General features: G+C 35.2%; 1 protein-coding gene across 1 annotated transcript in view; it reads left to right on the forward strand.

The window, feature by feature from the left end:
• The window catches only part of LOC142984805 (homeobox protein PKNOX2-like), a 41,086-nt gene extending 25,083 nt beyond the window's left edge, over window positions 1–16,003 (forward strand). The window contains exons 2-11 of the mRNA XM_076132635.1: window positions 3,295–3,399; window positions 3,973–4,162; window positions 4,879–5,008; window positions 5,870–5,946; window positions 6,429–6,519; window positions 7,333–7,407; window positions 8,114–8,259; window positions 8,764–8,899; window positions 9,424–9,504; window positions 10,123–16,003. Coding sequence (XP_075988750.1) covers window positions 3,326–3,399; window positions 3,973–4,162; window positions 4,879–5,008; window positions 5,870–5,946; window positions 6,429–6,519; window positions 7,333–7,407; window positions 8,114–8,259; window positions 8,764–8,899; window positions 9,424–9,504; window positions 10,123–10,235 — 1,113 coding nt within the window. The 5' untranslated portion in view covers window positions 3,295–3,325 and the 3' untranslated portion in view covers window positions 10,236–16,003. The remainder of the gene's footprint in view (window positions 1–3,294; window positions 3,400–3,972; window positions 4,163–4,878; window positions 5,009–5,869; window positions 5,947–6,428; window positions 6,520–7,332; window positions 7,408–8,113; window positions 8,260–8,763; window positions 8,900–9,423; window positions 9,505–10,122) is intronic.
• Window positions 16,004–16,196: the final 193 nt, after the last annotated feature.

Genomic DNA, 16,196 nt, shown 5'->3' on the forward strand with positions numbered 1-16,196 from the left:
CAAGGGATATTTATTAAATTATTATGAATTTAGGAAGTATAGAGGAGCACTAAAAGAGGATTTTTTGGAAATTCTAATCCAATGGGGATGGTATTCTATGCGGGCGAAGCCGCGTATGGAAACCTAGTCATACACAAAAAATAATTATCAAAATCGGACTGCTAGTTCCTGAGATTAGCGCTTTAAATATTTTTCTTAATAAGCTTTACAAAGCTAGGGATAATTAAGTCAATTTGCAAAATTTACTAAATTTATTAAAATTCTGCCTTTTTGGCGCGATCGGCTGTGTATCCGACTATTCATGAGGTCTCGGATTCGATTCCCAGAGGGCAGTATTATTCGAATTTTCTAATTTATATTAGAAATATTGATCAATAGTAGCTCGGAGTTTGGTAACGTGCTCGGCAAGTGGACAATACATAGACTTGCTCCTTATCGTAGGCTGGTTCTTATGTAGCTATGCTATGACTTATGTACGTGTATGATGATGCGTGTTTTTTTTAAATAAATAAATATCATTGGACAACTCACACACGGCCATTTGATTCCAAACTAAGCAGAGCTTGTACTATGCTAACCAAATATCTGATAAACATACTTATATACTTCTAAATACATACTTATTTCTAATACTATTTGAACATAAAGCTACACAAATCTTCATTCATTACGCGTCTGGATTTGTATCGGTGTAGTCGCTAAAAGACTAAAATCTTTAAGTATCGTAGCCTTGTGTACGAACGGCCTAAAAGTTATTACATAACATTATGAAAACATCATATTTTATCGTTATCTACTAGATAATATATTAATAAACAAAGAGATTAACTAATTGGCTGATAGCTCATCTATTTATTGTATTAATCAATATTATCTTAAGACGTTATTAATGCGAAAGGAAAATGATTAAAAATACTTCTGCTCGCTTGTTTTGTGACTAGACACTTTTTCATCTTCTTTTTAAAAAAACAAAACTCGTGGACTAAGAATTGCTCTTGTGTCGCAGGGAATTTTACAAACATACAAACAACGGACACAAAGTACAACCAGACTCGAAACAATAATTTGTGGATCGCACAAATAATTGTTCCGTGTGGGAATCGAACCCACGACCTCCCAATGGTATCGGCGTGGAGACCTAAACCACTGCGCCACAGAGGCAGTCAAAACAACTGTCCGCGTGAAAAGATCTACCTTTGCCTCATTCACATACATACATGTTGTCATACAGGACCGCCGGTTACGAGTACTACGCATCTGACCTTTTTTCAAGACATCACCTATCTGTGTATGTCTCTCGAGGGTGTCCCCTTTACATCCCCACAGTAAAGATTCGTCAATCTACATTAATTAATCTATTGTGCTTGTGGCTAACACGCAAAATAATCAATTCGCGTGTTTTTACGTAAACAAATTATTTTTAAACCAGCACTCAGTGCGTTAATTCTTTCTACATGACCAAAGAACCATCAGAGCATCCCTTTCTCAATCCTTATCACTACGTCTTCTTTAAAATCACAACGATCTCTTATTATATAAAATAATAAATTAACCCATTAATGTTGCCTGCTGGGCAAGGGTCTCCTCCCGTAATGAGGGAGGAGTTAGGCTTTGAGTCCAGAGACTTTGCATACCTTCGAGAACTGTTTTAAAGAACTCTCAAGCGTGCAAGGTTGCATCAGGATGTTTTCCTTCACCGTTGAAACAAGTGATAATTATTTCTCTTATGCTATTCCTCAATCTGCCATTCAATAAATACACACTGTACCTATTATTCGGATTATACTCGTTATATTCCAGTCACCCCATAGATATTAAAAACCTACCCTTCTTAACCTAACCACCATTAGAAACAGTAAAGAAAATATAAGTGGTATTTTATATCAATCTACTGGCAACACTTGTGATGAATGTTCTTCGTACGCTTTTAATATGTATTTTTATTGCCAGCCGTCGCGATTTACCCCTGTTCTCTGTTATTTCAACTGTTTATTGTTATATTTTTGTTTTGGTTATATTTATTTAGTTTATGGAGTTAGATGTTTATTAGTTTATTTGAGGTTTTGCAGCTTATAATATAAATGTGAATGTAAGTCTTTGATAGAATCGAATTTATATAAAGTATATTCTAAAGATAGAGTTATTTTTTCTCTGGGAGGACTTAAACCAAAACTGCATATTATTATACTTCATAATTGTTTCCTTTGCTTTGACTTTTGCCGAATCGAAGATTTTGTTTAGAGCTTATAGATTCTAATGATGATTTTGGTTTAATCCGCATGTAAAATGTATGAATAGCATAAGTTATTAATGACTATATTCAATTTATGCTATAGATAGTATTTATGATATCGGCGGCATAGTGTTCATAGCAAATTGCGTTTAACGTTCGGTAAGCGCAACTTATCGTGGTGATTTTACAGATGGGTTTTCAACTGAGCGTCTCCATACTTTAGAGTGCAAGTTAAAATTATACCTTTCAGGTCGATTTATTTAAATGTTTAATAAACACTATATACTTAGATAACATATTGTTTTGTAAAACTGGGAGGGCGTTGGTGCTTATAGTACAGATCTTCCTTTTTTAAGCACCAGCCGCACAATTATTACTTAGTGTTTGTTTTTGAATACTTTGTAAATCGATGTAAATTGGTGCAAATAAATAAAATAAATAAAAAAAAAAGGTCGGTCCCGGTAGTTGTCAACTAAGATAGCAGTCGCAAAGCCACATCAAAAGCCTTGCGGCTTGAACAACTTTGACACTAGGTTGACCACTAACCATAAGATGAATAATCCAGGTATTTATTATTGTACTAGCTGACCCGCGCAACTTCGCTTGCGTCACATAAGAGAGAATGGGTCAGAATTTTCCCCGTTTTTGTAACACTTTTTACTGTTACTCTGCTCCTATTGGTCGTAGCGTGATGATACAAAATATGCTTTTTTTCACGAAAAATATTCTCAAAATTATTTATATCTTTTAATATAACGAAGTCGCGATAAGGCATATCCGTCATTAAAACAGTTGCCATGACAACGGAATTTTGTTGATTCAATGTCATTATAATATTAATTTTTCGCGACTTCGTTGAATTTTCTGAATTTTCCCGGGAAATGCGTCGTTTTCCCGGGGTAAAAAGTAGCCTATGTCCTTTCTCGGGTATTAAAATATCTCCATACCAAATTTCATGCAAATTGGTTCAGTGGTTTAGGCGTGATTGAGTAGCAGACAGACAGACAGACAGACAGACAGAGTTACTTTCGCATTTATAATATTAGTATGGATTGTTTCAGATGCGGCGCCGGGCGTGGTGATCGCGGCGGGATGCAGGGCGGCGGCGCGCCCGCCGCAGACGCCGACCAGGCGCAGTTCGAGGCCGACAAACGGGCTGTTTACAAGTAAGTACTTCCTAATAGACTACGGTCTTCTAGTCCTGTTCAGCCAAGAATCTACTAATAGGCGTATAGAACAGAGTCAAGGCTACGTTACGGCGTGTATAGTGTGCTCATACGACTTTAAAAGTTTGAAGACATATTTGATTAAGGAACTGTCAAATGAGGTCAGAGATTTGCCCCAAGCTCAATTCGAGAGCGAAGAGCAAACAGTCTAAAAGTCGGATGTGCTGTGCAATCTTTATTTACTCGTTGATACCTCCAACGCAAGTGGTCGTTGGTTCGAACCCGAGGCAACACACCAATGACTTTTCGAAGTTATGTTTGTATTAGAAATAATTATCACTTGTTCCAAGGGTGAAGGAAAACATCGTGAGGAAACCTTGCATGTCTAAAATTTGTTTAATACATTTATTGAGGGCATGCAAAGTCCCCAACCCGCACTTGGTGGTGGACCAGACCAAACCCCTCCCTCATTACGGGAGGAATTTAGGTTTAAAGAATATTTATTCTCAAAAGAACAATTACAGTTCACTGACATGAGAAATCCTTTTTCACTTTTTCTCCGTTTTCTTCCAGACACCCCCTATTCCCGCTCCTAGCGCTGCTCCTGGAGCGATGTGAGCAAGCCACAGCGGGGGCCGAGCCCCCCGCGGCGGAGGCCTTCGGCGCGGACCTGCAGGCCTTCGTGCAGCATCAGCGCAGGGACCGGAGGCCGTTCCTCGTTGACGACCCGGAGATTGACGGCCTCATGATTAAGAGCATTCAGGTGAGACGAGTTATTTAATAATGATAACATACGTAGAATGGTTATAATTTCAAATTTAATTGATGATGAGCATTTTTTTAAATGATATTTAGAATTTGAACGAAAAGCGATTTGTTATAGGACTTAGGTTAAGTGGTCTTTTTATCTTAATATTTTGTACAGTCAACTTGGGTAACTTTGAATTATTTGGGTAACATTGAACGTGGGAATTTGAACTAGTTTCGATTATTTTTCATATGAAACCAACACAATTGATAAAAGTTTGCAAAACTAAAATGAATCTTTACCAATTGTGTTGGTTTCATATGAAAAAAAAAATCGAAACTAGTTCAAATTCCCACGTTCAATGGTACCCAAATGATTCAAAGTTACCCAAGTGTAGTTCTTTTAGATTTTGATCTTCTGTGACGTAAAAAATATCTGTCTCTCTTACTATGTAGTTTATTACAGGATGATTTTTTAAATAAGAATAGAAATAAACGGCAGATATTTTTATTGTCGCTTAAACTTATAGCAAAAATAAGTTTAATGTTAACAGATAAACATATAATTATAAAGTATCAATTAAACTCGGTCCTTGGAAAGCGTATACCAGCAATTTTTTTATTATTTGGGGAAACACAGATCCCGTGGCACTAATTTCTTACTATTCATATCATTACACTTGCCACATTTCTTCAACTACCCTCATATTGACCTGGGTTCCCCCCCTCCAGGTGCTCCGCATCCACCTGCTAGAGTTGGAGAAGGTGCAGGAGCTGTGCCGCGACTTCTGTGGAAGATACATCGCCTGCCTGAAGACTAAGATGCAGAGTGAAAACCTGCTCAGAACTGATTATTCTTCAGGTGAATATAATAATACTAGTATTTAATCATCGTTTAGCCTTTCTTCCAAGCTATATTGGAGTCGGCTTTCAGTCTCACCGGATGCAGCTGAGTACCAGTATTTTACATGGAGCGACAGCCTATCGGACCTCCACAACACAGTTACCTGGGTACACGACTAGCTGACCCGCGCAACATCGCTTGCGTCACATAAGAGATAATAGGTCACAATTTTCCCCGTTTTTTCACTGGTACTCTGCTCCTATTGGTCGTAGCGTGATGATATCTAGCCTATTGCCTTCCTCGATAAATGGGCTATCTAACACTAAAATATTTTTTCAAATCAGACCAATAGTTCCTGGGATTAGCGCGTTCAAACAAACAAACAAACAAACTCTTCTCTTCTTTATAATATTAATATACATGATGAAAGGGGGACTCTTTAGGACATTTTTTTATGTCCTGTGACACGTATCGCCAGCTACGCCACACACTCTATCGCGCATGAAACAACAATCGCACGTGTAAGGAGAAAGGAAAGGCCACGCTACGCTCATCTGTCAAGCCCGCCAACAACATCGCTGTCTCAGAGCACGCTGCGCACACAAGCGTTATACTTTACCGTACTGACTACGTGCGATAGAGTGTGTGTGTAAAGGTGGCCGGACTTCTCTCGTCACTACGGATATAAGTCTTGCTTTACCTACACACATATTCGCGTCGGTATGGTCGGTTCGGCAGTATTTACAATACCTTATAGCAATAAATGTACTTGCTCGGCTTGTGCCGATCGGATTATTCATTCATTTTTTATTTTCGTATGAATACTAGGTATATTTTGTCATAATATGTGCTGAATTAGGTATATTTATTTTTCCACAGGTGGCGTTGAAAGCAACAACAATTTGTCCGGATCGATAGACGAGCACTCGAGCACCTCCAACTCGCCACAATACCAGGTATGAAATGTATGTTAACATTATTAATTAACTATACTAATTAATTTAAAATAATCTTTATTTAACTAGGTAATGGTTCAGATAGTTTGCTGTCAACTATACTGCTAGATGCATAAACAAACATTAAATTAAGAGAACGATCAACGATAAAACACTAATTACTGACATGTTCTTATAGAATAAAAGTCCTTTCTAAATAAAGAAGAAAATCACTTATTGAAATAATTATATTATCACATGCTCTAACGGTGAAGGAAAACATCGTGAGGAAATGTTGCATGCCTAAAATTAGTTTAACACATTTATTGAGGGCATGCACTTGGTCAGCGTGGTGGACTCAAGGCCTAACCCCTCCCTCCATTTGAGAGGAGACCCTTGCCCTGCAATGAGACAGTAATGTGTTTAATTAAGCTATCGTTTCGTTTTTGTAAATGTTATTTATAATATTTCTATGTTACTCATAATATAATTTTGTTTCCCAGTCGCCCCCCGCCCCGCTGCCGTCGGCGCCGTACCCTACGGTGTACCCACCACACACCGAGATACCCTACGCCCCACCACAGAGAGACCCACGTGAGTTGCTATTATGAAAATAAATATATTGGTAACACTAAAGATCTTTTTAATCTGTACCTTTGTAAGATATAACGGTATATATAAATATTACGTTATGATTGCGGCCATACAAGAAACAAGACTAGCTGACGAAGGTTCTTTTCGTGAAAAAAACTTCACATTCTTCTGGATCGTGACACCTGGAGACATGCCCCAGCTGACGGTGTAATTCCCCACGATACCACCTGGCTCAGCCACCTAGCACAGAAACGTGTCCTACGACACCAACGCACCGCAACCATCTCATCTTCCTCTGGTACTTTTATCTGTCGCAAATGTGGTCGCGGCACGAATTCTACCTGACGCCACCTTAATCATCTGCAGTAGATGTATTCAGGCCAATGATGATATGACGGTACTTTGAGTTGAAAAGTCGCAGGACGTCACGGTATAGTAGAAAATGTACGACAACGTGACGTCATTAGCCCCATTCCGTAACTTTAATGCTTTTTAACTTACCCATTTCTTTGATGGAAAAAATACTTCTATAAATATTTTTTTTTACAATCTACCAGACGAAAAAGAAAAATTAAAATAGTAGTCATCCGTAACTAAGCAACTCTTGGCGCGGACTTATTTGTTATACTTGAGCTGAGCGTCTCCGTGCTTAGGAGGGCACGTAAAAAGTCAGTCCCGGTTGTTGTCAATTAAGATAACAGTCGTTAAGCCACGTCAAAGGCCTTTCGGGCGGCTTGAACAACTTGGACACTAGGTTGACCACTAACCATACGATGGATAGAAAGATTAAATGTTTGTATGTATATGTTTCAGCGTCGCTAGTGGTGCAAGGGTCGACGCCGATCAGTCAGATAGGCGCGGGGCTACTTACCACGGATTCCTTCACAGGTAATTATAATATAGAAATCATTTTACATTCATATTTAACTAGATTACAGCCCCAGAAATGATTTCCTCTCCTATCATATGCATGGTACAAGTTGGTACCTCCCACGCAAGTGGTTACAGGTTCGAACACCAATAACTTTACCAAGTTATGTGTGTATTAGAAATAATTATCACTTGTTCCAACGGTGAAGGAAAACATCGGATGCTAACAAACAAACCTTTCATGCCTAAAATTTGTTTAATACATTTATTGAGGGCATGCTAAGTCCAAAACACGCACTTGGCCAGCGTGAAATTATAAATAACCCCTCCTACTCGTTTGGGGGGAGACCCTTGCCTTGCAGTGGGACAGAAATGGATTATTAAAAAAAAAAACTATACGCGTATAAAACTTGAGTATTTGCTTGATATTAAAATATAACTTGTATTTATAAAACAGCTATGTAATTATAATAATACTAGCTGACCCGGAAAATGTTGTTCTGCCATAAAAATTAAATAAAAAAACATTGTGCAGTGGACAAAATTGTGAATGTAAACCATTCTCAGATCCCCTTGAACACACCCAAAAAATTCATCAAAATCGGTCCAGTCGTTTAAGAGGAGTTCAGTGACATACACACCTACAGAAGAATTATATGTATAAATAAAGATTAAATTTATAGTAAATGTATAGCTAATTTTAATAACTTTTGTATTCCTCCAGGCACAAACTCAAATAACTCATGTTCGTCGGTGTCGGGCTCCCCGCCCCCCGAGGACGACTGCGGCGAAGACTCCAGCGGCAAGCGCGGCGTGCTGCCGCGACACGCCACGCAGGTCATGCGGGCCTGGCTGTTCCAGCACTTAGTTGTGAGTACTAACACCAACTGGCTATACCAGCAACAGTAAACTGTTGTTGAATTCCATTTTCCCAATTTTTAATCGCCAGTTGCGCTCACTGGTGAATAAACGATCTGTGGGTTAAGCAAACCGCATAGTGTTATTTAAACTGGGCGTCCCCGTGCTTCGGAGGGCACGCTTGCCGAGGTTGTTCTGTGGATGGGTGACCACGTTACATATACAGATACACATATCGAGTTCCTCCGTGTTTCGGAAGGCACGCGAAATTATGGGTGGCGGCTGTCATTTTCGAAGATCTTTGACATTCGATAACAGTAGTCAGAAGCTTGATAGTCTGACAACCAGTCTTACCGAAGGATGTTGTGTTATATCCCAGGTAACTGGGTTGTGGAGTCACATAGGCAGTCGCTCTAAGTAAAACACTGGTATTCAGATGCATCTGAGACTGGAAGCCGACTCCAACATAGTTTGGAAAAAGGATTTTTTTGATAATTTGTCCCCCCCCCCCCCCAGCACCCGTACCCCACGGAGGAAGAGAAGCGCACCCTGGCGGCGCAGACCCGCCTGACGCTGCTGCAGGTCAACAACTGGTTCATCAACGCGCGCCGCCGCATCCTGCAGCCCATGCTCGACTGTGCTGACAAACCTGGTACATATATAAACCTTCTTATTGATAACAATATATGAAGTTATGAAAGGCTTATAAAGAGTTTCGTTTCTTTCACTCGTTAGCGAAATGAAAAAGAGAAAACATATTTTAGTAGTTTTTTTAACTTAAATAGGTTTATAGTGTGTTTATGAATAAGAGGGATAGCCGAGTGGTATAAGTTGGTACCTCCCACGCAAGTGGTTGCAGGTTCAAACCCGAGACAACACGCCAATGACTTTTCCAAGTTATGTGTGTTTTAGAAATAATTATCACTTACTCCAACTGTGAAGGAAAGCATCGTGATGCAACCTTGATATATCACGTTGTCTGGTTAACATTGTACAAGTTCTACTTAATTTGTAATCAAATTACTATGTGTGAAAAATAAATCACATAATACTACCAGTAGTTCTGCTTAGTTTGTAATCAAATATGTGAAAAAGAAAACATTTTAAAGTACTAACATGTCATCTAAAGTTAGAACTAAATCCATATAAGTAATAATTTAATCTTGTTACTTGCAGGTGGGAAGAAAGGCAAGAATGGATCTTCGGTGAGCAAGAGATACTGGCCGGATGCACTGTCTAACCCACAGTTTACAGCAGGTATTTAATAACATATATTTATACAAAGGCAACACCTGTACTAATAAGTGCTATTGTGCCGCGAAAATTAATATTGTCAATATAGTAGTTAAAAGTTTTTCATATAATCGATTACATTTTAACCGCAACCGTACTCGATAATCGTGTCACACAAATTCATAGGGTAGTTGCCTGGGTAAAATTATTAAAAATCGTACTCGTAAAAGGTTTATCTAAAATGCTCAGACTGTGTAGCTTTTTTCGTAAATAATGTTGAAATTGTAATTACTACAGACTGAAACATTTTATTAGACACTCATTTGATATCAACGAAAATGTGCAATAGTGACGTCACTACGTCGTATTTCTATACTAAAATTTGTTTTTGACATTTCATAAAGAGTAGCTGATTTGACTGGTAGACAACTACCGTATTATGCATGGTCACTTCACTATGAAGTTAATTTGTCATATGTCACCGTACCCATCCTATGTGAAATGGACTATAGACAGGGTCGGCACAACATGATTTCCTCTTTCAATAATCCCTTTCAGATGTCAACTTTATCTTCTTTCACACAATCCATCCATATTTTCAGCCTTCCTTAAGTAAAACTTATATCATCTTTGTGTCCCCAGGTCTCCTCTCATCATCGGAGGACGAGGAGGCAGAGGGCGAGGCCTCAGGCGACGAGCAGGACGCGGCGGAGTCAGAACAAACCAACTACGCCATACAACAGAGCATGCACTAAGAGAGAGGTACACGGGTTGAGAATGTACACACTTATGTATTACTGTTCATATGAATAACTCGTTTAAATACAGCTATATAACAATACTACCTCCGATAGTTGAACACATGCATCTAACAAGAAGCAGAAATGGAGAAAAAAGACTTCAAATGAGAATAACTTGTTTAATACAGCCTTATAACAATATTTTTTATTAGTTAAAAGATGCATTTAACAAGAAGTAGTAAAGAATATTTTAACCTTCATAAAAGTGCAATAATCTATACAGGATTTATTTCGTTAAGATACAACTGGAAAAATGTAAAAAATATGGACAGGTTCACCTTTTTTTGCTGATATATGACTCTAGCGGACAAGCCTGTCTTCATACAATTTTATCTTGATTCCATCACGTGGAAATTTTAATCCCATACGAACGCTGTGCTGACAGTAAAATATACTAAAAACTATCCAACTTCGTTTAGTTGTGCAAAAGTTATGCGCATACATATATCTTTGCGATTATTTTTATAACCTATATCTATAGATTTTATTCTTTTCCTATTATTCAATTACAGAAATGAACACAATAAGCATAAGATAATATTGTATTGCAAATTTAAGACGACACAGAAAACATTATTTTTCTACACTCAAAAATCTAGTCAATGAGTTATTCGTATTAACAATAATACATAATCAATCCAACTGTTTGAAAATAGCACAAAACACTGTCAACAAATAAAAATATTTCAATAAAAAAAAAACGTCGAACTGACAGTAATGACACTAATGACAGTTGTAATTTTCCCGCTCAAATAGTGACGTGACATTCTCAATCCTAATCGATTTAACGATTCAATGTATACGTACTAATTTTAAAATGTTTTTCATGACAAGAGCCATGTCACAATAAATTCTTTTATTTATATAAAAAAGACATAATATAAATATATTGATCAGTATACCGTAAGATTAAGTGTAGAATAGAAGTGGGTTGTGTTGTTTTAGTGTGGGTTTATGGAAATAAAGAAAAGGCAATGGAAAATTTAATACGGGAATTAAAATCTTCAACAAAAATGAATGAATAAAAAAATACGGTCTGGGATTAAATTGTCAGTATATTATATACATACTATTAATTATATGTGCCTACAAAGGGCGTGATTTTATATATGTATGGATATTTTTATTAATTTATTATAACAATCTTGCAGTTTAGTTTCGCAAATTAAAAGATGAATCAAGTTTCGTTAAGATTAGTTCCGTTTGTACTTAATTTAGACAGGTATATGAACAAAATACTACTAACGAAAAATATTCTAAAGACATTCTCTTTTATAATAAACTTAATAATAAAACTAATTTATGCGTGTAATAACTCTTTCAAAAGGTCTTAATTGACTTACCACTACCAATTTTATGTCATTATAACCTGACAATTTCAATCTCTAGAAAAAATTTTGAAGCTCAAAAGTATTGAACATTTTTGGAAGTAAAAATTGAAGTATTATAAACTAAACACACACTATAACAACAAAACACACGTAACTAGAACCTTGTATACGTAATCCATACCTCAAGTATATAAAAAACTATTCATATTATTAACAAAATTACGGCAAAATAACTTTGTGTAGTAGTCTTTTAATAATAACAACTATATGGAGCGACTGCCTGTCTGACCTCCACAACCCAGTTACCTGGGTTATAACACGATACCCTTCGGTAAGACTGGTTGTCAGACTTTCAAGCTTCTGACTACTGTTAACGACTGTCAAAGATGTTTGAAAATGCCAGCCGGGATCCACAATTTAACGTGCCTTCCGAAACACGGAGGAACTCGATATGTATAAAAGTGTCACCCATCCAGATCGATCCGCGATTTGTTATAATATAACAAAAAAATATCGATTTTAAACTCTCGCGACCTGTACACATAATATTATAATGTAACAGGTCTTACACGCGATTGAAAAGCTGAAATGATCAGTGAGTCAGTGACCACAGTCGATGTAATTGGATCGAAACGTCGGGTGAACAAATAAGGTATCCTAACCTTTAATTTTCAATCGCGTTCAAAACCCATTACATTATAATATTGATATCAGCTCAAAATATTCAGGCCATATTCGGATGATAATATGTATCATATTAAAAAAGACAATGTTATTAAAAGACTATTACACAATCCATTAATCGTTATTTGATAAAATTGATTCAATTTTTAACTGGAACATAAAAATTCTTAAACTCATTCACTAACCCCCGGTTTCTAAGGTACATTTAGCAGTAGTTTATCTATTCAATAGCGTTTAGACTCGTATAAAAAAAAACAATTTGAATAGGTAAACTACCGTTTAATGTGCCTCAGAAACCAGGCATAAAAGGCACTATTTAGCAACTAAATCAAAGGATAATAAAATACTGTTTTAATTTATCGTGAATCAAAAATATACATATTTTTGTCTTTTAACATGAAGCTTAATGTGCCTTGCGAGTAACCAAATGTAAATATAAAAAAAAATTAATCGATTTTATCAAAAAACATAGCACTCTAACACGTCAAGACGAATAACGACCTCAAAGAGGCTCGTGAATTAGCGTTTCGTCAATTTTAAATACCGGTTGTGAATTATCTTTCGTTTCTTTCCCACCACACCACACCGACTGAGACAGAAATAGTTGCTAAGAATATTTTCTACAATGCGAAACTAGATAAACCGTCCACTCAGATAATTGTATTTATTTATAAAAAAAAAATGTGTAATAATTTTGAATATACTCATCTTTATTTTTTCTTAATTTTCATGTGCAGCCATATTAGGTCGTAGTTTTTGAACGAACGCTGTCGGGTTGCGAAATTTAAAAACAATATCGATTAAAATCGATTCGAAAGTTCAGGATGACTAGTGTAAAATATTGACTTCCTCTTTTGTAAAAAACGACTATTTGGTAATCGATTTTAAACGATATTTCTACTCAAATATATTCCTAAAAATGTATATTTTTTTCTACAGCTGTGTAAAGTGATTATTTTAGTTTTACTATACAATAATAACGATATATAATAAAGGTTATTTTATGTACTTTTTCGTGATTCAACAGCGTTTGTCCAAATAGTTTTTAAGTATTAAAATGATTATACGAATGTAAACTTACTATACGATTTCCAGTAATTATAGTATACTTCGAAAACTAAACGTTCAATGCAAAATTGTATACGCGAAAAAAAGTATTAAAAACGTAATTGACATTTAAATTTTAGTCGGACATGTCAAGATTAGTCGACTAAAGTCGTTAGTCTATACTAATGTCTAAAGGCCTGGTCAAAATTAGTCAGTTTACTAAATAGTTGTGGTCGACTAATTTCACATGTCTATTTAGAAGTAAAATTATGGCGGGAAATGTTTTTGGTTATAGATTAAAAAATATCGTAATACCAAATTGATATTTTTAAAATGTTTTTTATAATGGACTTCCAGTTTTTAACGCTAGGTGACGCTACTATGATGTCCAAAATGAGTATTACTTATTTATAATAAATAAATATGTGATGAAAGTCTTATTAAATAAAAATATTAAGGGAAACGATGAAAAAAGCTAAGATTATTTGTTTTTTGGACTGATTAATCACATAAATTATTGATTTTCTTAACTTCATATAAATAAAAAAATATTAATCAGTATTAATAAATAACCAATATACCTACTATTTATACACGTATTACTTTAATTATGATAAATTAACATAAAATGTCTTCCATTGAACTTGAGATGTGGTTAGTAGTGACATCTAGCGGCGATATTGTTTAGTAATTTGGTATAAATACGATATTTTTTTATCTTTGAAGAAGGTAGTTTTATTGAGGCTATGAACATTATAAAAATATATTTGTTTATATACAAATAAAAACAAGTAAACGACATTTTTTTTGTTAGATTGAAATGACTTTATTTCTTTTGATGTTTTGATATTATTTTACAATTAGCCTAGGGTTAGATGAAATAATCTTACGAATCAAAAGTTAAGTCAAGATACGGGGATTCCAGCTCCTTTAAAATGATGGTAAATCATTTAAAATATACATAAAATTACGCATTAATAGTGCTTTTCATAAAAGTCGAAATGAAGCAATACAATTATACCACTTGTGAATAATTAATAGACCTTTTAAAAATATAGGTTTTTAGTTGAAAAAATAACCTAATTATGGTATTTTGTGCCGCGTGCGGTGGGTTCGAATCCCACCCGGGACAACACTTTGTGTGATGAACACGAGTAGGTATCTGTTCTGAACCAGTTTGTCAATTTATCTATATAAGTATGTATTTAGAAGTATATAAGTATGTTTATCTGTTATTTGATTACAGTACAAGCTCTGCTTAGTTTGGAATCAAATGACCGTGTGTGAGTTGTCCAATGATATTTTTTTATATTTAATTCACATAGCCTCTTAATTGTTTCCCATAGCCTCAATAAAATAAGGTGAGAAAACCAGTGATTTTTAATCTGTTATACGATAGAAACGGATATACGTAAAAAAATGGTGAAGAAAATAAGATTTTTTATGATATAATAACTATGTATTAGTATATACATGTAGTTTAAACGTATTTTTAATTAATACGATCTGTGACTTGGAACGCCAATATAGAATAGTTAGTCTTTGGCTGTCAGCCATATTGTTTTTTTAATGAAAATCGGACGCTTTTTGTACTGTTGTAAAGAACTGTTGTATTTGTTATTTTAAATGATTTTTTTGTCACTGAAATATTTTAGTCACGATATTTTACTACCAGTCAAATCAGCCACTCTTTATGAAATGTTAAAAGCACATTTTTGTATAGAAATACGACATAGTGGCGGCACAATAACGTCGTCTCTCCCTTATTTCGAAAGACCCTTGCCCAGCAGTGGGACAGTAATGGGTTAAGAAAAAAAAAATACGAACATAAGTACATAGTCAAACCGTATTTTTTACATCACCGGAGTTTTTTATTTATTGTAACAAAATATTCCTTCTTACTTTACTTAAAAATCATTACGTAATAATACGATCGACTCAAATTATAATATTATTTTCGGAAACATGAAGAATATAATGCTTTAATATATGGATATTTTATTTTAGAAACTTAATAACTTTATTCATTCATGACCTTAGGGCTCCAGTAGATAAACAACAGCTATCTTTTATGTGATAAAATTGTAAAATACTCAAAAAATGAAAGAAAAGTTGCAAATTAACATCACTAGAGGCGCTAGTTGCAAACAATTAACTAACAAAAAGTAAATGTAAAGAAAAATACTGGAGAATTTTGTAACATCATTGTGAAAACATTAATAAAATATCAAAAGTTGTATACGTATTTAATTAAAAAATTGTGATTATTTTACTACTTGTAATAACATTCGAGAAATATTAAAGTTTTCGGATAACTAATTTTTAACATCTTTGACAGATTGTTAAACTCTCAGGAATGTCAAAATTATGCCGCGAAATTAAGAAAATAGCATGGATATATTACATTTTTTGCGGGAAAAATATTATTTTGACATTAAAATATGTACAATTTAAATTATTTATAATGGCGTCCGATTTTCTCCCGTTACTTTGGCCATTGAAGGCGATATCGCTTTGTTTTTATTAAAGCGTTCATTAGATCGGAGTCCATTTATAGTATACTATAGAATAACGCTTCACTAGATCATAAGATACTTCGATGTTATACATTACAATACGGCATAATTTTTTGCTAGTCAATAAAATAATTTTTAGGCTGAAGGTTTTTTGTTTTATTTACCTGATCTTTTCGAATTGTCTATTTATCACTTGTTTGACAAACACCTTGATGAAATCCTTTATGCCTATACGTTGTTTAACACATTTCTTGAGAGCATACAAAGTGGCCACCTTCACTTGGCTAGGCCTAGCGTGGTGGACTAAACTAACCCCACTCTCGTTTGGGAAGAAACCC

This window comes from Anticarsia gemmatalis, chromosome 28 (genome assembly GCF_050436995.1).
Source record: "Anticarsia gemmatalis isolate Benzon Research Colony breed Stoneville strain chromosome 28, ilAntGemm2 primary, whole genome shotgun sequence".
Lineage (NCBI taxonomy): Eukaryota > Metazoa > Arthropoda > Insecta > Lepidoptera > Erebidae > Anticarsia > Anticarsia gemmatalis.